Source organism: Dacryopinax primogenitus (assembly GCF_000292625.1).
Source record: "Dacryopinax primogenitus strain DJM-731 SS1 chromosome Unknown DACRYscaffold_22, whole genome shotgun sequence".
Lineage (NCBI taxonomy): Eukaryota > Fungi > Basidiomycota > Dacrymycetes > Dacrymycetales > Dacrymycetaceae > Dacryopinax > Dacryopinax primogenitus.
Window position 1 is genome coordinate 676,319 of NW_024467219.1, and position 20,264 is coordinate 696,582.

The 20,264-nt window shown below is 53.4% G+C and overlaps 8 protein-coding genes across 8 annotated transcripts; 6 read left to right on the forward strand and 2 right to left on the reverse strand.

The window, feature by feature from the left end:
- Positions 1 to 1,842: 1,842 nt before the first annotated feature.
- DACRYDRAFT_102388 (MFS general substrate transporter) lies at positions 1,843 to 3,617 on the forward strand (the record flags this gene model as incomplete). Its single annotated transcript, XM_040767630.1, has 5 exons — positions 1,843 to 2,113; positions 2,182 to 2,424; positions 2,482 to 2,684; positions 2,740 to 3,269; positions 3,325 to 3,617. The coding sequence occupies 5 exons, from the start codon at positions 1,843 to 1,845 to the stop codon at positions 3,611 to 3,613; spliced, it is 1,536 nt and encodes a 511-aa protein (XP_040624627.1). The 3' UTR covers positions 3,614 to 3,617.
- A 36-nt stretch (positions 3,618 to 3,653) lies between these two features.
- Positions 3,654 to 5,179, reverse strand: DACRYDRAFT_119386 (uncharacterized protein; the record flags this gene model as incomplete). The annotated part of the gene is made up of 4 exons (XM_040770778.1): positions 3,654 to 4,427; positions 4,481 to 4,587; positions 4,652 to 4,927; positions 4,991 to 5,179. The coding sequence occupies 4 exons, from the start codon at positions 5,177 to 5,179 to the stop codon at positions 3,827 to 3,829; spliced, it is 1,173 nt and encodes a 390-aa protein (XP_040624628.1). The 3' UTR covers positions 3,654 to 3,826.
- A 990-nt stretch (positions 5,180 to 6,169) lies between these two features.
- Positions 6,170 to 8,540, forward strand: DACRYDRAFT_97121 (uncharacterized protein). The gene is made up of 3 exons (XM_040777425.1): positions 6,170 to 6,442; positions 6,505 to 6,630; positions 6,687 to 8,540. Exons 1-3 carry the CDS (start codon positions 6,252 to 6,254, stop codon positions 7,189 to 7,191), a joined length of 822 nt encoding a protein of 273 aa, XP_040624629.1. The 5' UTR covers positions 6,170 to 6,251; the 3' UTR covers positions 7,192 to 8,540.
- Positions 8,541 to 10,005: 1,465 nt separating this feature from the next.
- DACRYDRAFT_84776 (MFS general substrate transporter) lies at positions 10,006 to 11,926 on the forward strand (the record flags this gene model as incomplete). The annotated part of the gene is made up of 5 exons (XM_040776699.1): positions 10,006 to 10,270; positions 10,319 to 10,561; positions 10,611 to 11,325; positions 11,371 to 11,487; positions 11,604 to 11,926. 5 exons carry the CDS (start codon positions 10,006 to 10,008, stop codon positions 11,902 to 11,904), a joined length of 1,641 nt encoding a protein of 546 aa, XP_040624630.1. The 3' UTR covers positions 11,905 to 11,926.
- A 325-nt stretch (positions 11,927 to 12,251) lies between these two features.
- DACRYDRAFT_111781 (APG12-domain-containing protein) lies at positions 12,252 to 12,900 on the forward strand (the record flags this gene model as incomplete). The annotated part of the gene is made up of 5 exons (XM_040769286.1): positions 12,252 to 12,375; positions 12,491 to 12,621; positions 12,681 to 12,743; positions 12,795 to 12,832; positions 12,879 to 12,900. 5 exons carry the CDS (start codon positions 12,252 to 12,254, stop codon positions 12,898 to 12,900), a joined length of 378 nt encoding a protein of 125 aa, XP_040624631.1.
- Positions 12,901 to 13,274: 374 nt separating this feature from the next.
- Positions 13,275 to 13,707, reverse strand: DACRYDRAFT_111782 (ribosomal protein S25; the record flags this gene model as incomplete). The annotated part of the gene is made up of 3 exons (XM_040769287.1): positions 13,275 to 13,303; positions 13,354 to 13,639; positions 13,693 to 13,707. 3 exons carry the CDS (start codon positions 13,705 to 13,707, stop codon positions 13,275 to 13,277), a joined length of 330 nt encoding a protein of 109 aa, XP_040624632.1.
- Positions 13,708 to 14,116: 409 nt separating this feature from the next.
- On the forward strand, positions 14,117 to 15,524 carry DACRYDRAFT_25075 (60S ribosomal protein L3). The gene is made up of 3 exons (XM_040773994.1): positions 14,117 to 14,149; positions 14,206 to 14,302; positions 14,354 to 15,524. Exons 1-3 carry the CDS (start codon positions 14,145 to 14,147, stop codon positions 15,437 to 15,439), a joined length of 1,188 nt encoding a protein of 395 aa, XP_040624633.1. The 5' UTR covers positions 14,117 to 14,144; the 3' UTR covers positions 15,440 to 15,524.
- A 241-nt stretch (positions 15,525 to 15,765) lies between these two features.
- On the forward strand, positions 15,766 to 20,069 carry DACRYDRAFT_111784 (uncharacterized protein; the record flags this gene model as incomplete). Its single annotated transcript, XM_040769288.1, has 6 exons — positions 15,766 to 16,719; positions 16,771 to 16,895; positions 16,948 to 18,421; positions 18,475 to 19,369; positions 19,422 to 19,789; positions 19,842 to 20,069. The coding sequence occupies 6 exons, from the start codon at positions 15,766 to 15,768 to the stop codon at positions 20,067 to 20,069; spliced, it is 4,044 nt and encodes a 1,347-aa protein (XP_040624634.1).
- Positions 20,070 to 20,264: the final 195 nt, after the last annotated feature.

The window sequence follows — 20,264 nt, forward strand, 5'->3', positions numbered from 1 at the left end:
TCTCGTCTCACATCAACACCCCTCGCACTTTCTCCGAGCTGGCAATGTCTTACCTCCGATTCCTGTACGTATCGCGACGGTCTTCCACACAGATCTCTGGCTGTAGAACAAACCAACGCCCTTCCGTGATTGGCAGGTGTTGTCACAGCCCTCCTCAGTTTAGGTCTGTATGGTTCATCGCCGCTTGTTTCTCTCTTGACAAGACGATCCTGCCTTTCTGTGGAGCTCTTTGTTTTTCTACCAGCTCTTTGTTTTTCTACCAGCTTTTTGTTTTTCTACCAGCTCTTTGTTTTTCTACCAGCTCTTTGCTCCCTCGAGCACGGTCACGTCCTGCCACACAGATGCCCGCCCGGTCAATTAAACATCCTTTACAAACATGAGGATGTGTTTTTGCTGCTTGGACGTCTGGGTGGTGAATCGTTGACATCTGTATTCTTCAGCTTTCCATTTGTGGTCAACATGGAGTATCGTCTGACACATGTCACTGTCACTATAGGTGATACCTTCCCTTACATGTCTGGCATTGGGGGCACTGTCTACGACATGTCCAACATAAAGAAGATAAGGCGAGGTTGCTCGACAGTATATGTCATGCTCCTCCATATGCAGTTGGCCGACTGTCGTGGTTTCCATCGTATCTATGCTGTCTCGTTCGAACACCATATCGTATTACACCTACCATCCACCGGCATACCGCATATTTTCTCACACGCGGCATACGTCCCTCGAACAGTCTATCTCTAGCTCATGAACATCCTATCTTTGCCTGAAACTAAGGACATTTCCTAGCAGCGAACGCACAAGCTTGGCAGCCAGAGCACGGATCCACGGGATGGGTGGCGCATGCTCGAGCATGTCGTGAACCTGTTCCTCGGGGATCTGCTGGTGTCTCGGGTTGCCAGCGGCTGAGTTCGCGGTGATGATGGCTCGGGCGGTAATGTCGAGGGAAGACGGACATGGTTGTATGCATCGTACTTGTCAGTCTCGGAGGATCTTTCCAGGGGCAGAGCTGCTGTAGGACGTTGTCGTCGACGATTCTGTATTGCGCTGGAAGAGGCCAGCGCAATCAATGCAGATTCTCCGCCTCAACGTCTTACGCAACAGTTGTCTCGCTCTGCAAGTCGCTCGGAGTAGGAGTCGCCTCACATCGTCGACTCGGATTATGTCGCGCATCACTGTAAGCAGCGAACAGAAACTGGATTTAATGTTGTATGCCCTCTCTGCTACAATCGTCCGGGTGCAAGAAGATACATTCACAGTTTCTGTATCTATCGTCTGTGGTAGGGGACGAAGACGTATCAGCAAAAGATCAATAATGCCACTTACCCGTATAAGAGAACGGACATACCATATGAGGAACACGATCCCATCATCCCGCATATGGAGATGCGATAAACATTGTCGGTCCATCACTGAGCGTGGCCATGGAGACCGGAACCATATTACGATGCAACTAAACTTGTCTATCTTCTTCCCTTATTGCATGAAGTACGTGGTCAAAGGTGGTAAATCGGCACCCCTGTCAAGAGCGGATGCACCGAAGTATGCCGATCGGCCATCAGCGCAGACCCTTTCGGAACCGCTCTTTACCTTTACCGGCCGTAAATAATTCTCTGATCGAGTCACTGAATTGGGGCCATGTGGGCAAATTATAGGCGCTGGTTGTTCGGGTTTATCTCCTTGCAATCTTCACTGATCTTCACATCTGCACTAGCATTCCCCTATTTATGGCGTTCTCGAGTTCTTTATTGATCTTCTTTCTTTTCTAGACTGTTTAACTACTCCCAACTTTAGACGACCCCCTTTGGAACAGTTGACAACCTCTATCCTCTCGTCTACACAATGACTGCCTCAACAATCCGCTCGGGGAGCATCACCCCGATATCTTCCACCCCAGCCGACTCCGAAGGCCAGTCGCTGCTCAAGCTCGCTCCATCACCTCAGCAGCGCACTCCCTTGCCAGCCTTCCAGCTCTTCCTTCTCTGCATTGTTCGCCTAGCCGAGCCTGTCGCGTCTAGCCAGATCTTCCCGTATATCAATGACCTGTGTGTGCATTTTGGATATGTGGCGAGCGAAGACGAGGTTGGGTTCATATCTGGGCTCATCGATTCCTGTGCGTACCCTCAACCCGGTCTCCAGTCCTGTAACCAATGATCACCCGCATTTGGTTGTCCACGACAGTATTCGCCTTCGTCCAGTTGTTCACCGTCATGCACTGGGGCCGGCTCTCTGATCGCATTGGGCGCAAACCGGTTATCTTACTCGGCCTGTGCGGCGTCACGCTCGCCACGCTTACGTTCGGACTCTCGCGTAGCTTGTGGCTCACCATCCTCGCTCGCTGTTTGGCGGGCGGGCTCTCGGGGAACGGAGCTGTCATCCAGACGATGATCAGCGAGATGACAGATGAGACGAACGAGGCCCGCGGTGCGTGTCATTTCCTATGACATCCTTCGTACCTGCTGATACCTCTACGCGGGGTAGCTTTCCCCCTATATAGCTTGATGTGGGCAGTTGGATGTATTGTTGGCCCCTCTATTGGCGGTACGCTCTCCCGGCCAGCGGACAACTTCCCCAGCATATTCGGTGGTGTGCCGTTCTGGGAGGAATACCCCTATTTCCTGCCGTGTCTGTGCAGCGCATGCATCACGGCAGTGTCCTTCTTTACGGCCTGTTTCCTTAAGGAGGTACGTCCTCCTTTGATGCGAAAGATGATAGGGGCAGCTGCTGATCATGATGCAGACCCTCCCAAGTAAAGCTCGTGATACTACCCTTCCGCAAGCGGTCCAAGTTTCGTACGGCACCCTCGCACCCGAGCCTGAAACCGAGTACCCACCTCCCTCCGCTCCGACCCAACTGCAGATCCTACGTTCCCGGGCCATCCCCACCATCTTCCTCACCGCATTCATGATGATGTTCACGAATCAATCCTGGGACATCGTATTCATCCTATACGCTTACACCTCGGTCCGCTCCGGTGGGCTGAGCATGAGCAACCCGCAAATCGGGTTCTGTCTTGCTGGTGCTGGAGCAGTAGGTGCAAGCATCCAGCTCTGGCTCTTTCCCCGCGTGGTCAGGAAGTTTGGCGTGCCGGTATACCCTTGGCTAGTCGCGCTTGTCATTCCGATGTTCATTGGCGCCCCTATCCTGAATGGATTCGCAAGGGCCGTTGGAAGTGGAGCAGGCGGAAGAGGCGACATTATGCCTGGTGTCACTTATGCAGGCGTTGCGATCCTCCTCTTCATCGGCAGGTTGGCAGCCATGGTCTTCCCGTGCGTTTTCTCCCTCCTACCCTACCACTTCCCGTCTGATGTACCTTCACGACAGTCTTAACATGATCCTTGTGAAGCGCTCCGCGCCGTCCAAGCTTGCTATGGGTGCCACATATGGTATGTCCCAGATGGTCACTGCTTCTGCGCGCGCCGTCTCTCCCTGGTTCGTATCTTCCCTTTTCGCATTCTCGATCGAGCGCAACATCCTGGGAGGTAATTTGATTTGGCTCGTCATGTGCTGCATTGGCTTGGTCGCGGTGTTGCAGAGCTTGAAAGTGGATCGGGTGCTCAAGGATGCCGCGAGAGAGAGGGGAGAGCAGACACCTACTTCGGTGGACTGCTAGATTGTAGCATAAAAAGATAGATGTGTGTAAATATAGATTGACGAGTGAATGACAACGATTGCACATGATGATAATTCGCGTATAATGGTTATTTTCGAATACAGACCTTGCAGGTAATGAGCGACTCTACATGCTTCTTGGTGCGGTCAAAGTGTTCCTGCGCATGAATGGCCACCACGACTAGTGGCTTTGTGGACTGATGATACAACACACTCAATCGACCGTTGTCTTCCTTCTCATTTTCAACAACGTGCTGGCATCCGGCGTGATGACGTTGAACATTCTGCTCGAAGACAAGTCCTCCTCCAGCATACGCCTAACGGAGGAAGCTGCACTCCCTTCACTGCTCTCGTCCTCCGTGAATTCAAGTGTTTTATTCTCGTCCACGCTTGGCCTCTCGCTCTCATTCAGTGCAAGTCCTTCTTCATTCGTGTTTTCGGATCCGACGTTAGGGGATATCGTTGCTCTATCCCCCTCTTGTGATTGGGTGAGAGAGGGTGTGGACCAACGCTCCTGCTCCGACGGGCAAGACGGGGGAGGACTGTCGAATAAGGGATCGTATGGTGAAGGCGTAGAGAAAGGAGAGCATGCAGTGAAGTCGGACTCCTCGGATCGTTGGTGGCGCGCAGCGGGCAAAGGAGTTGGAGGGAGTTGGAGCGTGGACAGAAAGTTAAGGTTCGAGGCAGGGATGGTGGTCTGCAAAGTTGAGATTGGAATGGACACGGAGGATATCTTGGGACGCTCAATTGCCCTTGTAGTCCCCTGTGCGTCGGGGAAGGTGCGCGAGCTCAAGGATATACTTGCTGAAAGCGGGCTCCAAGGAGAACAGGATGGCAACCGATGGGGCAAGATGACGGTGTGATGCACCCTCGAAGGAGAAACATGGGTTTGTGGAACCCGCCATGACGGAATGGGCGGAAGTCGGATATGGGCGAAAGGGGAGACACTTGGGGCTCGGGTGGAAGAGGCACGACCTATAGCACTTCGTATAAGCTCGTGCCTCCTGCCAGAAAAAGGTTATTTACTCAGTCTGCTTACGCTTTGAAATCTTTGCAGCTCGATCATCCCCGTACCGAATCCCATTCGGAGGCAGCTCTCCACAACCCACTCGCGCACCATCGTCGGAAGGGCCCCGCCTTCACGCTCTACGAGAACGCCCATAACAGACAGGAACTTCTGTGCCAGTATCGCCACCCCGGGGTTGACGGGAATATCCTCCAAAGACAGAGGAGGTTTGAAGGCCCAAGTCGAGACGGAGATGGTTTGGGATAAAAGGGACATGGCGTAGTCTGAGATGAGGTAGTGCTCGAGAGACTGCGTAAGAGAACACGTGTGAGTTAGATCGTGGCTACTACAAACGGATGAAAAGTAGCTTACACGGCGCTTAGTCGCATCATCTTCCATTACGGCTGTCACCACCTCTCGAACAAGCGAATGGTACGCTTCATATCCAAGGCCCCCTCTTTCGACCGTGAGGAGCGTTGGAGAGATGGATGAAGACAAAACGCCCACGGGAATTGGGAAAGGAGGAAGTCCCAAGGGCCTCAAGCTGGGTCTCTCCGACATCGAGAATCGAATACTATCTTGCCGGTCGACCATGCACTGTCAATTGAATGTAACAGCAGCGAAACGGGCCCCTCGAGGAAGTGGTGGACAGGGAAGGAGGTCCTCATCTTGAGCCAGAATTCCCGACTCAAAAGGTCACGCAACCACCCGGACCCCATGTAGGGTCAGGGTAGTGGCATGCTGATGTGCAACCAGCGAAGTCGCACCTCATGCAACACGGAAGAAGGGGAACGTTTTCCATATGCATATTTTTCCCCATCATAGAAGGGCTCAGAGTCTCAGGATCAGGAAGTTTCCTATTGGCAGACGTATTCCGTGCCAGGGCCCATAGAGTAGATGATCAAGAACATCGATGGTGATCCTCAGGGCTTTGTACCTGAGAGAGCCACAGATCCGGGGGGGTAGTGTACGGCCATTCGTTGGAAACCCAGTCATACCGACGAGATCACCAAGGAAATGAACACATATCCCGCGGAAAAATATCGAAAAAGATGTCCCTAAGGCCAAGAATCCCGAACAGACAAATGCACAGGAACATCTCCAACATGATCAACTCAGGGGCGAACGTGTTGGAAAGGTGCATAGGTGCACTAATAACAAATCCAGTCTCTGAGTGAAAAGGATATGGACTGGTCGTCAGTAATCGGCGTCCGAGAGTTGAGCGGTATTGGCTAGAATGTGGTGGCAACCAGCCGAGGAACACACTAGAAGACCTGCCGAAACTAATTCGATCAGTTGATTGGCAAGAGCCGGAATATCGAAGTCGACGAGCGTGGTATCCAATGAGATACCCCGCGGCCAATAATACGAAATCGCATCAGCGTAAGAAAAGGGCAAGAGATGGTGGTAAAGCGAAGTGTTAGGGCTGCGGGGACCGACGCCGGAGCCGTGAGGGACCGGCAAAGAAGCGCCCGCCACGCGATCACGGCACGGCAACATGACTAGCCGGAGGGGGAGGGGCTGACACAGCGTTGATGCCCTCCGCGCTCTCCTCAACCTCTCTTCCCCCTCTTCATCTTAACATCTAGCTCAGCTTGACACCATTTTCCCATTCTTACGTTTCTGTTGCTCCATGGCTCCCAATGGCAAGGAGAACGGCTTTGCTAATGGTGACATCCCGGAGCAAGAGCACGAGTTAGTCGAGATTGATGAGAAGAATGACACCTGCACAAAGTTGCATTGCTTTTACTGCTGTGATGCACTGTACACGTTCTTCCATGACGAGATGGAGATGATTCCTCCCGCATTTGAGGATGGCAAATAGTGCGTCTGTTCCCTATGCGTGGTTGTTGATTGGCACTGACGACTTTGATGGCGTGTTGTAGCCCCTTATTTGTGACTTGGAATATAAAGAGCTCGAGACCAGGTGGACATGCGAGACTGAGAGGATGTATTGGCAACTTTGAGCCCCAAGAGCTTTACGAAGGGCTCAAGGATTATGCCCTAATTGCGTGCGTCAATCTACTCCTTGCCGTTACTTATAGTATTACTAACGTAGCGTCCCCAGTGGTCGTCAGGACAGTCGGTTCAACCCCATCACAGAGCGAGAGCTGGAACGACTCGAATGCCAAGTCTCCCTTTTGACAGACTTTGAAGACGCGCGCAACTACCTCGATTGGACGATCGGCACGCACGGGATCTACATATCCTTCCCTCACCCATCCCTTCTCCCTCCGGCATCCTCCCTCGACCCCTCCCCCCTTTCTTCCCACAGTGGTACACCCGTTCCTCCCGGTGAACGTGGGAGGGGGCACTGGTGGAGTCGCGGTTCCGGACAGCATAAGTTCAAGAACCTCAATGCGACGTACCTCCCCGAGGTAGCACCTGAGCAGGGCTGGACCCAGATCGAAGCCATCGACAGCGCGATCCGAAAGGCCGGTTGGGACGGAAGAATCACGGAGGATCTCAGGAGGAGTATCAAGTTGAGACGGTACCAGAGCAGGAAGTGTGGTGTGCAGTGGGACGAGTTCATCAAATGGCGGGAGGAGCAGGTCAAGCTGCAGGACAATTAGATGACTAGAGCGATGTACTACAGACGGCCTGGAGCCTGCAAATGCAGACGGACTCGGACTTGCGACCGCAGAAGTAGAGGTATGCAAGAGTGTGCTATTAAACATTGTTGTACGATAGATGCCGCAACTAGAGCAGGTTCTCCTTCCCTCTTCCTCTATGGCCCTTCTGCCCGCCCTGTTTCTCCTCTCCAACGACAGTCCCAGGATATCGAAAAGTGAAGGTCGTCTCCTCAACCGCGTCAGCCTGCTGCTGCTGCGAGTCAAAAAAGTCGAACTCTGGATACTCTGGTTCGCACAGGTCGGTTTCTGCTTCGTGAGCTGGCTGAGCATTCGGCTGGTACGTCACTGGCGGGGGCTCTCCGCCCTCCCTGACCCAGGCATCCTGATTCCTCCTCTTTTCTTCTTCGACCCCAGCCTTGATTTGGTGAATGACCCTAACCATCCTCCCCAGTCCAACGCGATACCTCCACTGCGGCATATGGGAAAACTTGTCCTCTAACGCCTGCCAGACTTCCCCCAGCTTCTTCCGGTCGCTCCGGCTCGCCTTGGTATATCCCATTATTATCCAATACAGGACGTAGGCATTTGGCGGGGTCGTCCAGTCGAGGCTGATAAAACTCTGGAACAGCTGATCCAGCGTGGCAAGGGACCATGTGCGCGCTCGATCAGCTCGTGCAGCGGTCTCTTTTGTCCCTTGCAGGCTGAGCGCACGGTCCAACATCTCTCCAAGCTGGCGTGTGGTGTGCTGCACTCCCTGGGCGGTCATGAGTTTTAAGCCGAGGGAAGAGGTGCTCCTTATGCGATCGGGGTCACCAGCGTGCCGAGCAAACCCGAGGAAGATGCTGCGGAAAACCTCCATGGTGGGTGCAAGCGACGCGGGAGGGGTCACCATCGCTCTGAAGAGGCGGAGGACGTCAGATAGCCGGCCCTCGTAACATAGCTGCTGGATGAGCATGTTGTATGTCACAGTATCGGGGGCGATCCCGCGGGAGAATCGGAGTTGGGGTAGGGAGAGAATGGGGTTCTTCTTCCAGGAGGGGACGGCGGCTTTCCATGCTTTGGTGTGTGGATCTGCCTGATGGGCACGTAAGGCGAAATATGCCTCAAGCGCAACGTTGACGGCGCCGTTGCGTGCGTAGGCCCACATGATCTGGTTAAGTGCGCCGATAGTGACTGGAGTGCCGAGCGTGAGTACCTGTCGGAGGACGTTGAGAGCCCGCTCAGGTTGGCCTAGCGAGGTGTAGTGTGAAACAAGCGTGAGGAGGGAGACACTGTCTGGAAGTGGCAAGGGAGAGGGCGCGCCCTTGTGTGGCGACAAGAGGCAAATGGCGTGTGCGATGGCATTTTCGTCCTTTGTCCGAACGGCGATAGAAAGAAGGGTGTTATAGGTGATGATGTCGGGCCGCCCAGGGTCATCCGGGTCTTCTTCTCCATCTGTGCTAGTACCCCGATGAAACTGACCCTTGGGGCCAGATTCCACGATTTTATGATCCAGTCGTCTCGTTCTCCATTCCTTCAGCATATCTCGATACACTGCCAGACTCGATTCCCAATCCTCCAAAGTAGGGGTAGGCCAAGGCTTCCCCGCAAAATCCATCAAGGTGTTCCACTCGAAGGTGGTTATTACCTGATTGCCTTTTCGCAGGTCGTTTATCACAGAAAGGAGGCGGAGGTACCCTTCGCGCGTGCGTGGGCGGCACTTGGCGAGGTGCATGGCGATCCGGTGGAGGGTCGCGGGTTGCAGATGCCTTCCTGCGAAGGGGTGGGAGGCAGCGAGCGCGTGGTAGGCGTGCCATATGGAGTCGGCGTGGGAGGAAATGAAGGCCTTGACGTGTGGGGAGGCAGAAGGTGAGGGGAGTGGCCAAGGCTGTGGGGGATGAGAGGCGAGTGCGGTGTATAGGACATGGAGAAGCTGAGGGTCGTATGCGTTGGTCTCGCGCTCCTGTAATGAACCTGAGTAACGGGAGTAGTCGACTTCCGCGTGATACCCTTGTCGAATGGATTCTCGCCGTCGTGTTTTGACGACGTGTCGGACATCCACGAGCTCTTGAGGGGCTTGGAACATACGTCCTGGCAGGGCCGCAACAAGTTCTTCGCCTTCTCGTATCTCGGCAGGTCTTCGCTTCTTCTTCTTTATTCCCGAATGTGGCTCTCTCATGCTGAAAAGAATCTTCAGTGCGTCGATTCTCTGTTTTTTCCTTCTCAGTCGCTCTCCCACATCCCCTCCTGCCCACACTTCTGCAGACTTGGCCCAAGCAGGCCTCCTCTGACTTGTAATCGACTGAGGAATGTCCAATGTCTCTTGATCTTGCACCCCCCTTTTCTGCACAGACATCTCCCCGGTCTCTCCTTTCCCCTGCGACACAATCACGTCGTCTAAATGCAGCCTTCTGGTTAGGAGATGACTGTTGATAGCATTGGCTCGTGTGACTGTAGATGCGCGTGCGAGTGCCGCGGGGATGAGTCGTGCAATCGCCAGGCCTTGGGCGGGCAGGTCGGCATATGATTTCCCTTTGAGGGCGGGAGGCCGTTGTTGTTACCGTCGTCGTCGTGGTTGTTGTCGTTGACGCTGTCGACGCCGAGCACTTAGATATCTGTGTGTGCCCTTCTCTCATACACGGAGGCTTTCAACTTTTAGCACCGATATACAAACGCCGACGGATAAACTCCCTCTCGGAGCCGAAACACACGTTCTCCCCGATGTGTTGAATTGACCATGCTTCTTCGCACGTGATATTCTGTTGTCTATATTACTCCAACATTAATTACTTTACATCACACTCTACTTTCTTTATCTTTTTACTCTCTTCGACAATGGGCACGTCCAAACAGCAACAATCCGCCAATGTAAACATCCAAACAGCACCCCCTTCACCATTAGAATCCACAGCTCTTCTCTCGCACCCAAAGACTCGCACTCCACTCCCAATCGCTCAGCTAACACTCATCTGCATCGTACGCCTCGCAGAACCAGTCGCTTCATCACAAATATTTCCTTACATCAACGATTTGTGCGTTGAATTTGGATATGCGAAGACTGAAAGCGATGTGGGGTTCATTAGTGGGCTCATTGAAGCCCGTACGTCTCCATTTGCATACCCGTGTTCCCCACCTAACCTATCGACAGTCTTCGCCCTCGTCCAGCTACTCACAGTCGCACTTTGGGGCCGTCTCTCAGATCGCATAGGACGGAAACCGGTAGTCCTCATTGGACTCTTAGGGGTAACAGGCGCAACCCTCCTGTTTGGCCTATCACGCTCTTTGTGGCTCACCATTCTCGCCCGATGCCTGGCTGGGGGGCTGAGTGGGAACAGCGCCGTCATACAGACGATGATCAGCGAGGTCACGGATGAGAGCAACGAGAGCCAAGGTGCGCCTCATTTGTTCCGAACCATAAGATATCCGCTCACTCGTCACAGCCTTTCCGCTTTACAGCCTCATGTGGACGCTCGGTTCCATTGTCGGGCCCACCTTTGGGGGCACCCTCTCCCGCCCCGCCGAGCAGTTCCCGGACACCTTCTCAGCGCCTTTTTGGACCCAATTCCCCTATTTTCTGCCATGCCTCGCCAGTGCAGGAACCACAGGCATCAGTATCGTCACAAGCCTATTCTTACGGGAGACGCTGCCTCGGAAACATACGACCCCTCCTTCAGCAGACCGCTCCCCTCAACTCCAGCCATCCTACAGCACTCTCCCCGCCCCCGCTCCCCAGCCCACAGCATGGCAGATTCTTCGCTCTCCCGGCATACCCACAGTATTCGTCACTGCATTTATGATGATGCTCACCACCCAAGCATGGGACGTCGTCTTCCCCCTCTTCGCATTCACGTCTATCCGCGCAGGCGGGCTCTCCCTCTCCGACGCGCAGATCGGATATCTCCTCGCCTCCGCTGGCTTTGTTGGCGCATGCGTCCATCTATTCCTCTTTCCAGCAATGGAACGCAGATTCGGGATAAAGATGTACCCCTGGCTCCTGGCGTTCCCGATGGGGATGTATGCTTACGCGCCAGCACTGAATGGCTGGCTGCGGTCGAGAGGCGGGGAACATTGGAAGCGTGGCCATGTAGACGTGGGGACGATTGTCGGTGCGGGAGGCTTGTTACTCATGGGCAGGCTTGCAGCCATGGTCTACCCGTGCGTTCCTCCATACCACTGATCACGTTTACTAACCGCATGAAGGTTGAATATGATGCTAGTCAAGCGCGCCGCCCCGTCACGGGCCGGGATGGGAAGCACGTATGGGATGTCGCAGATGGTGACGAGCTTTGCGAGGACTATTGGGCCTTGGGGTGTCTCGTACGTTCTTCCTGTCTCTACAGATTTCCAGGCTGACTTGTGAGCTTCTCTGCTTCTTTCGCGTATTTCCGGCCTCCCGCGCGACTCTTGTGTCATCACCGGCGCTGGGAATACAGCTCCCTGTTCGCCTTCTCAGCAGAACACAACCTCCTTGGAGGAAACCTCATATGGCTGGCGATGGCTTGCGTATCAGCCGTGGCGGTAGTTCAGAGTCTTAGAGTTGAGCGATCCTTGGATGGCAGAGCCCGTGAGGTGGAGAGTGAGAGTGAGGCGGGAAGAGCGGAGCAGGACAGGGAAAGGGGTACCCGTTTTGGCAGGGATGGAGAGAGTGACGGAGGTGAGCGGGATCAAGAGAACAGGGGAAGGGGAGACATTCGGCAGAGGGAAATCGCTTGGGAGCATGAAGAGGGCGTGTGAGAGGTGAGGTATGAGAAATGACTTGCAGATATCGAGATGACAAAACGAGGACAGAAGACACTGCATTACGATCATATATATTCTCGACACGAGTGGACTGCACCCTATTTATGTACGAATTCTGTCATATGTTTATCTAGAGATAAAGTTTACTAGTGTATCTGGTGGGCGACCAATTAATAGCTTTGGATGGAGGATAAATCCGCCCTGCAGACAATGATTACGTAACATTTGACCAATAACAGACGCGCTCCGTTCTCTTCTTCTCGACTCTACGAGTAGACGCCTCCTTCTCTTGTCTCCCTCGGTTCACCTCATCATCTGTCATCTCTGAGCAAGGGGAAACAATGGCCCTCTTACCAATAGACGATTCCACTCCCCCTGTGGGCCCGACACCCTCTATCGCCTCGAGCGGTACGCCTGGTGTGGCAGGAGCGTTGGAGGCCTATCGGCAGAAGGATATGACCAAAGGTCCGTCTGATCTTGCTGCCCCTCCCTCTATATACTGATAGATTTCCGTGTTGATGTTATTTGCTTTCATGCTATTGGTGCTCTCTGCTCTCTGCGGTACTTGTGACAGTCGTAGTCCGGTTCAAAGCAATCGGCAACGCCCCAATAATGCGACAGAACTACTACCGTATCACGGCTTCAAACCGATTTCAAGCTGTTATCCAATTCCTGCGAAAAGAGCTAGGGTGGAAAGCTGCGGACCCGCTGGTATGTACCAGTCCTTGTGTGCTGTTGGGGTGTAGGCTCATGGACGGGGATATGGGTAGTTCACCTATATTAATAGCGCGTTCTCCCCCACACCAGACGATACGGTTGCGAATTTGTACAAGGTTGGTCATTTTCGTACTTTACAGACGGCAAGCGTGCTGATGTATGGTTAGTGCTTTGCAACAGAAGGACATCTCATTGTCAACTACAGGTATGTACGCCTTGCAGTCAGGAGATGCGGCTAACACGGCGATTAGTTCCACCGCTGCCTGGGGATGAGTCTGATGGAGCAAGGTGTATTGGGCAAGGGACGAGGTGTATTTCTCACGGTTGTATATCATCCAAATGATACCCCTTAATAAGCATGTCATGAGCGCTGCGCAAACGCGGGCCAAGTCAGCCATGGGGACATCGGTTTCACCGCTTCATCGGTGTAACCTCTTCAAAAGGCAGCACACAATACCGCCCGAAACGAAGTCGTAACACAGGTTGAGCGAGGTTGTTATCATAGCCAATGCCATTGGTCATACGGAGCATATGCGGATAACATCGTCTTCACCCCTCGCCTCTGGCGAACAAGGTTTGACACGACTACCAGCTCGACGCTGGGGTCATACATGCATGCGAGACAAACACGAAGCCCTTCCCGCCTTTTACTCATCCTTCCCGCCTACTGATCGTGCTGTATCGCTAGTTAGACTAGATGATAAGGATAGAAGATGAAAGACGCACTGTAGATCAATTGGCCGTGATGGTGAACAATACGCTTGATGAGACCGTCCTTCTCGAGGTGGGCAATGGCGACCCGTGCGAGAGAGCCATTCACCTTCAGGCGCTCGATAAGGATGCTCTGAGAGATGAACTTGAAGGTCGGGACCTCCTTCATGATACGGTCGTAGGTGGGCTTGTCGAGCGTAACCATGTGTTGCGCCTTGTCCTTGACCTTGCCCTTGGACCACTTCTTCTTCTTGGCTGCCTTTCCTCCGCCACCGGAGGATGCTGCTGCTTTTGCTTTGGCCTAGAGGACGTGTGAGCACGAGGTTTGAGGATGCAGGATACGAGTCATCCGACGACGGTGACTGGCATCCATCGCGCTCCGCTGCATCTCAATGTTCCTCAGCCTGCCAGGCCATTGGACAGACCTCCCAGAGTATGCAGGATACCAGTGCCCCCGTCGTCGAGAAGGATTGTTGAACACTCACCATGATGGTCACCGAAGGAGCTATCGAGTACCAGCTGTCTGCCTTGGAACGAAATCCCCTGCCGCCCCTTGAGGAAACGGGAGCAATCTGACTAACGGCTAATGACAGCTGGGAGCACAGCCTTATACGGAAGCGAGGACATTCCGATTTAGCACGTGAGTAACCCTGGTGGGCGCTTATCAGGGGGTCACAGCCACTAGAATGTATGAACTGTACAGTTCTCCATTTCAGTGGCTGAAGAGGATTTGGTCCCGTTCACTCTTTAGGTCGTCGTCCCAAGTGCCTACGACACCGCACGCCAACCCCCCTCGCAAGGCAAAAATGAGGTACGTATCGCTGCTGTATATGAAAAGTAGTCCAGCTGAAATAATTGTTTGTTCAGTCATCGTAAGTACGAAGCCCCCCGTCACGGGAATCTCGGTTTCCTCCCTCGCAAGCGTGCTGCGAGGCATCGCGGTAAGGTCAAGTCCTTCCCCAAGGTATGCTGGTAATCCCTTAAACGGTTTGAACATGTTGTAACACTACTCCAGGATGACCCCAAGAAGAAGCCGCATCTGACCGCCGCTATGGCCTACAAGGCCGGCATGACCCATGTCGTTCGTGATCTCGACCGTCCAGGCTCCAAGATGCACAAGCGTGAAGTCGTCGAGGCCGTTACCATCCTCGAGACACCACCAATGATCGTTGTTGGTGTTGTCGGCTATGTCGAGACACCCCGCGGTCTTCGTTCCCTCACCACTGTCTGGGCCTCCCATCTTTCCGACGAACTCAAGCGCCGGTTCTACAAGAACTGGTACAAGAGCAAGAAGAAGGCCTTCACCCGCTACGCGAAGAAGCATGCTGAGAACGGCGGCAAGAGCATTGCTCGCGAGTTGGAGCGCATTCGCAAGTATTGCACTGTCGTCCGTGTTCTCGCCCATACCCAACTGTCGAAGACTGGCCTTAGGCAGAAGAAGGCGCACCTGATGGAGATTCAGGTTAACGGAGGCTCGGTTGGGGAGAAAGTCGACTTCGCAAAGGGCCTGTTCGAGAAGCCAGTAGAGATCTCCACCATCTTCGAGCAGGACGAGTGTGTCGATGTGATCGCCGTCACAAAGGGTCACGGGTTCGAGGGTGTGACCCACAGGTGGGGCACCAAGCGCTTACCACGCAAGACGCACAAGGGTCTGCGCAAGGTCGCTTGTATCGGTGCATGGCATCCTTCCAAGGTCATGTTCTCTGTCGCACGTGCTGGTCAGAACGGCTACCATCACCGGACGGAGCTGAACAAGAAGATTTACCGAATTGGGTCGGGTGCCGACGAGTCCAATGCATCCACCGAGGCGGACACTACTAAAAAGACAATCACCCCGATGGGTGGTTTCCCTCATTACGGTATCGTGAAGAACGATTACCTGATGCTGAAGGGCTCCATTCCAGGTACCAAGAAGCGCGTAATCACCATCCGCAAGTCCCTCATGGTTCACACAAGCAGGAGGGACCTCGAGCAGATCCAACTTAAGTTCATCGACACATCTTCGAAGTTCGGCCATGGTGCCTTCCAGACATTCGAGGAGAAGGCGTCGTTCTTGGGTGCGCTCAAGGTTCGTGCTTCAGCGGTGTTTGGGTTTCCGTAGTCCTTCATGATGTATGGGTCACTATGTTATATGCCTCTGATGCAATAAGATGTAGTGAGCTGCCTGTCGGTAAGGCCTTGGTGACGCATTCCAGTGGCTAAATTGAGTGAAATGAAAGCACGGAAAGTAAACAATAATTGTGGTTTCACGTGTTCTCACGTGCCTCCATGTATGGGATGCGAAATTGCGCGCGACTGTACCCGCACCGACATCCCATTCCACTAACGCGTCCAAGACGCGGTTACCGTCTTGCAACACTGCTTGCTTTCTGCAACGACGACCTCATCCACTAATAGTTCCTATCTGCGTTGGTCTAAGAGAGGTCGATGTCGCGTTCTGTGGTGAACGACATCATAGTACCCGACTCGGAGCCTACGCGTCAAGCTTCTCCGCTGCGTACATCTTCCCAGCACGCGATGGAGACCAAAGCCAAGGTTCGCGTCACCTACGGAAGACCGAAGCCTTCGATACCGGTAGTTGAGGAGCAGCAGGAAGATGACCTGCCGCCCAGCTCGCCCCCAAAGATCATTTCGAGCAGTTCGACCTTGACGGAGGACAGCTCCTTCCCTCTCGACGATAATTCTGTGAGAGCGACATCAAGCAAGCCTAGGTTACTGCAGAGTGACGAGGGAGAAGATGGAGATACGGATGGCGATGGGAATACTCAGTTTAACTGGGGTTGGAGAAAGAAGCTGGCTGCTCTGGACGCCTCGGACGATGAAGAAGGCCCGCAAGCTCAACCTCGTGCAACTGTCCATACGAAGCCCCGAATGCACGCAGACATCTTCTCCGGATCATTGCCCCCTCTAACCTCATCCTCCATGCAATCGACATCTCCGCCGAGAACAACTTCGAAGCGACCGACAAGCGACCGCCTTCCGAGCCCGTCTTCCGCCTTGGTATCCCCACCACGAGCCAGCACACGTGAGACAGACGAATCGAGCGGTGCCTCCGAGGGTCCCTCCAAGCTATTTGAATCACCGTTCAACGCTCTTGCGCCGGTTGCTAATACTCCTGATTCTTCACCGTTGAAAGCTGTCTCCAAGCCCTCTGATCATGACGAACTCGAGGGACTTTTCTCACCCGCAGCTTCTGTTGGTCGGCAGTCGCCTGCTATACCAAACCGAAAACAAAGATTGAAGAGCTTGGCCTCTTCTCGCCGTTTTGGTCAAGCATCTGAAACCCCTTCACCTGAGCAAGGACCTACCACTGAAGACGCTAATGCGGTTATCGGTGATATAGAGAATAGTGACAAGGAAAAGCCCAAGAAGAAGCCCAAGGTCGGTTATTTCTCTCCATTTGTTCGCTTCGATCCTTAAGAATCTTTCCAGAAGCTGAACAAGAAGGAGATTGACCAAATGAATAAGGAGACCGCGCGCTTGCTTGCTGCACAAGACGCGAGCATCCCTCGCTACGAGAATCGACTCAGCCTAACTAGCTTGTTCAAGACAATACAGTGAGTTGTGCTCTCTAAGTTAATGTGTCTTCAGTCTGATCTGGAGTAACAGAATGGCCAATGGCAGCAGTGAACTCCCAGACACACCAGGGACGACTCAGCTGAAGAAACTCCCCCGTCCTTCAAAGCCATATGTGGCAGTAAAGCCCAACGCTGCCCCTATTGATGATGACCCAATAATTGACGCATCGAGCCCGTTCGTTCGTAATGTCCTGAAAACTGCGTACGCTGCCACTATTCCATCTTCATCGGCGCCAGCATCTTCACAAGTACCGATTGAGGCTTCATCCACACCAGCTCTGCCCATGCAGAGAACTATGTCGGCGCCTCTCCCTGTTCTGCCTATTTCGAATGACCCTGAAGAGGAGCTTCCCGATGCTGACGCTGTCCTCGCTGAAGACCGTGAGCGACGACTGCAAGCAATGAGAGCTGAAGATGAGAAAAGGCGACAGTACAAACTTGCCCTCTTGCAGCGACGCCAAGAGCAGTCTGTCATGACTGCCGCAGAACTGCTACGCGAGAAGGACGCCGACAGTGACAGCGACATAGAGATCCAAGAAGAAGAGCCTGAATTGGTAAAGAATGGTCCAGGTTCTGCCAAGAAGGGTTTCATGGATCGTCTCGTTCATTCAATGCCCGGTCGCAAATCACACCATGTAGGACAGACTCCCACAGATTCTCAGCTCAACCGCGCTGCCAAACCGCACTTTGATATGTCCTTCCCCCCTTCAGCACGCAAGAATGGCAAGAAGGATCCGGTGATCAATCGTGACGCATTGAATCGGAGCTTGCTGAAGAAGGCGAGGAGAATCACCACTGAGGAGACACAACGTAAGGAGGAAGAGTGGAAGAGCCGCGGCGGCAGGAAGAGACAACTCAAGCAAGAGGATATCAGTGCGGCTATTCAGGAAGCCCTGGAGAAACAGGTCGCTGCTGCAGAACCTAGTGAGGACAGTGGGAGTGACGAGGACTGGGCGCCCTCCGGTGAAGAATCCGAAATGGAGAATGACGAGAACAAAACTGCGCCAGCCCTGGTGGAAGATGAAGCAATGGATGAGGATGACGAGAATTCACCCGCACCTGAAGATAATGAGGTGTCGGCTCGATCACCTTCCTACGCCGATAGCAACAAGGAAAATGATAACGAGAACAAAGAAAACGTTGCCCCCTCCCGGAGAAGCTCGAGATCTGTTCTCGGCGAGATGCAGATTGATGTGATACAGGCAGAAGACGCTATAGACAGCGATGGCGAGCCGCTATGGCCACCCCGGAAGAAACGCAAGCTCTCGAATGGGGTTGGCCTTCTGCTAGACGATGACACGGAGAGCAATAACGGTGATTCAACTGCAGTCCCTATAGCACGTTGTCTGTTCCCAGATGTTCCACTTGAGGAAGACGATGCACCATCCAATTTCATCACTGGATTTGCTGCGTCGTTGGGAGACAGTGCTCCCGATGCCTTTGACCCAGCATTTAGCAATGGTCTGGGGGGTGGGGGTCTCTCTCAATTCTTCGACGAAACCCAGGTGAGCAACCCTCCAGAAAGACTAGTGCTACCGCTGATCAAAGATACTTATAGGTTGTGTCTGGTCCTCTTTCACAGTTACGGCGCGCGGCTGCCGAAGAGTTGGAAAATGTTGTTCCACGAAATCTCCTACCATCTGTTGATCTGTCGACACAACAGATTCAGCTACAGGAAGAAGTATTCCAAGAAGACCAGGAGTCTCGTCTGCAAGATGCTCTCCGTGCTGCGAGCAAAGAGATGAACGCGCGGTCTCGACCAGAAGCCAGCCGCTTGGTTCTGGCCGAATCCTTCCAGATGGATGACTTCACTCAGCGGGATGGGTTGAACTCCCTGGACGACTTCAATATGGATGGGTTACTTTTCCAGAATGCGAATATAGACGCGAACGATGTGGAATCAACAAATCAACCATCTTTTGAAGCACATGATCAATCATTGGAAACCCAATCGAACGACGAGATGTCCACCACTGATCAAGATGAGAACATGCCCCCTGCTCCAAGAGAGCTGGACGCCTTCGAGATCATGCGTAGAAATGCAAGGCGCGAGGCAAAGAAGGCCCGGCGAAAGAAAATCAGGTCGCTTTTCATGGAAGGTGAAGCCGAAGAGGAAGAGGAAGAAGCGATGCTGGGTTTCAACATCTCCAAGGGTGAACACGAGTCGGACGAAGACTCTGAGGACGATGTTTTACTGCCAGAGCTCGTGGATGATAAAGTGATGAATGAAGAGACCGTTGCCAAGGAGAAAGTCCTTGAGAAGGTAGCGGAACATCAAGCCGAGGATGATGCTGCATTGGAGAAGTATCATATGGATGCCATTGAGGGTAAGAGACGCATGCGGCGACGGGGTGATGATTTCCTCAGCGATTCCGATGATGAAGGCGAGCGACGACATTACGTTCCAGGCATGTTCCGGAGGAAAGATGGTGCTCCCGAACTGGTAGCTCTTGGTAAGTATTCTTCCCGGGTACCTAGGCTAGTGGAGTATTTACATCTATGCAGCCCAGAATCCGCAAACACGCGCGTTCTATGAAGCATACCAGAACACCGTCGTGGCCAAGGATGATCACGAGTTCGACCATCTCAATGCCGCTCCTCCCGAAGATTCCGGCAATGAGGGCGATTCTGACGAGGAGAACAACGAGAACAGCCGTGTCAGAGAGACGGTTAGCGCGGCTCAGCTTCGGCATGAGCTGTTGCAGGCTGCCAGGAACAAGGAGTCAATCTCTCCATTGATGAACCCAGACGACGCTTCCTGGGTTGATCAAGGAGATTCGGACGGGGAAGATGTACGTCATTCTTACCCCAGCATGGCCGTCCGTCCGAGAGCCCGTGAACCACCGAAAGCGAGCAACGATGATGACCTCCTGGTGAGTGTACTTCCTACGACTCCACGCGACCATCTACTCACAGTCATGCTAGCTTTCTTGCAGATCAGTCAAATTGGACGCGAAGCAGCAAGCGAGGCTAGAGAAGTTCCGTAAAGAGGACAGCTACGTCGCAAATACCAGCCGTGGTGGCGCAGCAGTTACCGGCTTTGTTAAGAACAAGGCGCAGCTTCAGAACGGCTCGGGGAAGGACAAGAAGGGCAAGGCACCTGCGCCGCGCAAGTCAGCAGTGTTTGAGCGACAAGGCAAATTCGCTTCATGATCCCGAGCCTTCGATCGTATCTAGACATTACATTTTGCATTGGACATAATAACATTGTAGTAGTCATACAATTAATTCACAACATTCTTGCTTGAAATGGGTCGGGCCGAGGGCCGCCGTTCCGACACCGTGAGTCCCGCATTCGGCAATTGCCCACCGATGTGCCTCCCGCATTTGGAAAGTGGACGACCACCT